The sequence below is a fragment of the Acomys minous genome (assembly GCF_964271855.1).
Source record: "Acomys minous genome assembly, chromosome: 6".
NCBI lineage: Eukaryota > Metazoa > Chordata > Mammalia > Rodentia > Muridae > Acomys > Acomys minous.
Window position 1 is genome coordinate 64,952,440 of NC_140487.1, and position 2,025 is coordinate 64,954,464.

Genomic DNA, 2,025 nt, shown 5'->3' on the forward strand with positions numbered 1-2,025 from the left:
TATAGTATGTATCCAGCTATTTCTGGTACCTAAATATGAGGTTGGGCCTATTACCATGGACTTCAGAAGCAAGGGACTCAGGACTCTAGGTAGACATGGTTTTTTTTTTGGTCTATGTCTATTAGTCTATAATATTGTGGTTTTGGGGGTGTTTATAATAGAAAGGGCAAAAGAATGCCAATGGTTATAATTGACAGAAAGCAAAATCATCCATCTAGATTGTTCTTTGATATCTCTCATGCTGCTCTCTGCTTCCATAGTGCTCTTCTCATGGCACCCTTGACCTCAGCGTTCCTCAGGCTGTAGATCAGCGGGTTCAGCATGGGGTTGAAAAGGCTGTAAAACAGGGAAAGGATCTTCTGCTGTGTTTCAGGGTGCTGTGACTTGGGGGCCATGTACATGACGATGGCGCTGCCAAAGAAGAGCCCAACCACACAGAGGTGGGAGGAGCAGGTGGAGAAGGCCTTTCGGCGGCCCTCCCCTGACTGGATCTTCAGGATGGCCACCAGAATGCGTGTATAGGAGACCAGCACCAAGCAGAGCGGCCCCACTAATATAAACACACAGGCTGCAAAGATGACGACTTGATTGAGTGTTGTGTCGGCACAAGCCAGCTTTAGGACAGACAGGATTTCACAGAAGAAGTGATTGACTTCATGAGGCCCACAGAATGGCAGCCTCAGGATGAGGACTAAATGGACCAGAGCCAGAAGAAAGCTAAATATCCAGCAAATAGCAGCCAGAATGGTACACAGTCTCCAGCTCATGATGACAGTGTAGTGTAGGGGGTGACAGATGGCCACAAATCTATCATAGGACATCACCACTAAAATCAGGCACTCTATGTGTGCAAAAGCCAGATACAAGAATATTTGCATTATGCATGGAATGAAAGAGATAGTTTTTCTTTGAGTCACAAGATTTGCCAGCATCTTGGGGACATTGTTGGAAGCATAAGACATGTCAACAATGGCCAGATGTGAGAGGAAGAAGTACATAGGTGTGTGCAGTCTGTGGTCCAGGCATATTATTCCAAGGATGACCCCATTCCCAAGAAGGGTAAAGGAATAAAAGAGAGAGAACAGCACAAAGAGGAAACAGTTCACAGCTGGATCGGCTTGGAAGCCCAGTAGAGTGACCTCTGTGACCCATGTCTTGTTGCTTCTCATTTTCCTATGCAAAGGCTTTGTTCAGAACCAAAAGCTCAGACCTGTGGGGCAATCAAAGATAGAAAGTATTTAATGATATGACAGAGAAAACATTTTGTAATGCATCACTTAGGGTGAAGTCTTGGTTTTTGTTTTCAGATGTGTTACAAAATTCACTTTACTATAGTAATAAAAATGAGGAAAATGGCTGGGGCATGCATGGTGGCTCATGCCTTTAAGTCCAGCATTTGGGGAGGCAGGCGGAGACAGGCAGATCTCTGTGAGTTCAAGGTAGCCTGATCTACAGAGTTGAGATTTAGGATAGCCAGGGCTACACCCCCCAAAAAAAACTGAGAGAGAGAGAGAGAGAGAGAGAGAGAGAGAGAGAGAGAGAGAGAGAGAGAGAGAGCTAATGTCTTGAGAGAATGAATGTCCTGCTATGTGCTTCGGATATTAATGGAAAATGTGGACGATATGGTTCAGTGGGTAAAAGTGCTTGCTGTCAAGCCTGAAAACCTATTTCAGTCCCCAGACCACAAAATCTACTGTACAAGTTGTCCTTTGACTTCCACATATACTCTGGGGACAGATCCACATGCATGCACACACATCCATGCCACAATAAACAAATAAATAAACAAATGCATAAATAAGTAACTGTTTAAGAAGCTAAGTATATACCTTTCCATATCCGTATATAAAATAAATGTTACCACAGCACAATGTGTTTTAGTATGTTCTATGTAAGAGGATTCACTTTCAAAATATGCACACATACATTGTTTTAGAGAATTCACATTTTCTGGTTCCCTTTCAGTAGGACAGTCTTGAGCACCCTCATGGTTTGAAGAGAGACAGTCTTGACAAAATGGAGTAG

The 2,025-nt window shown here is 43.5% G+C and overlaps 1 protein-coding gene across 1 annotated transcript; it reads right to left on the minus strand.

Annotated features, from left to right (window-relative positions):
* Nucleotides 1-236: 236 nt before the first annotated feature.
* On the minus strand, nucleotides 237-1,169 carry LOC311599651 (olfactory receptor 2A14-like; the record flags this gene model as incomplete). The annotated part of the gene is made up of 1 exon (XM_084785671.1): nucleotides 237-1,169. One exon carries the CDS (start codon nucleotides 1,167-1,169, stop codon nucleotides 237-239), a length of 933 nt encoding a protein of 310 aa, XP_084641797.1.
* Nucleotides 1,170-2,025: the final 856 nt, after the last annotated feature.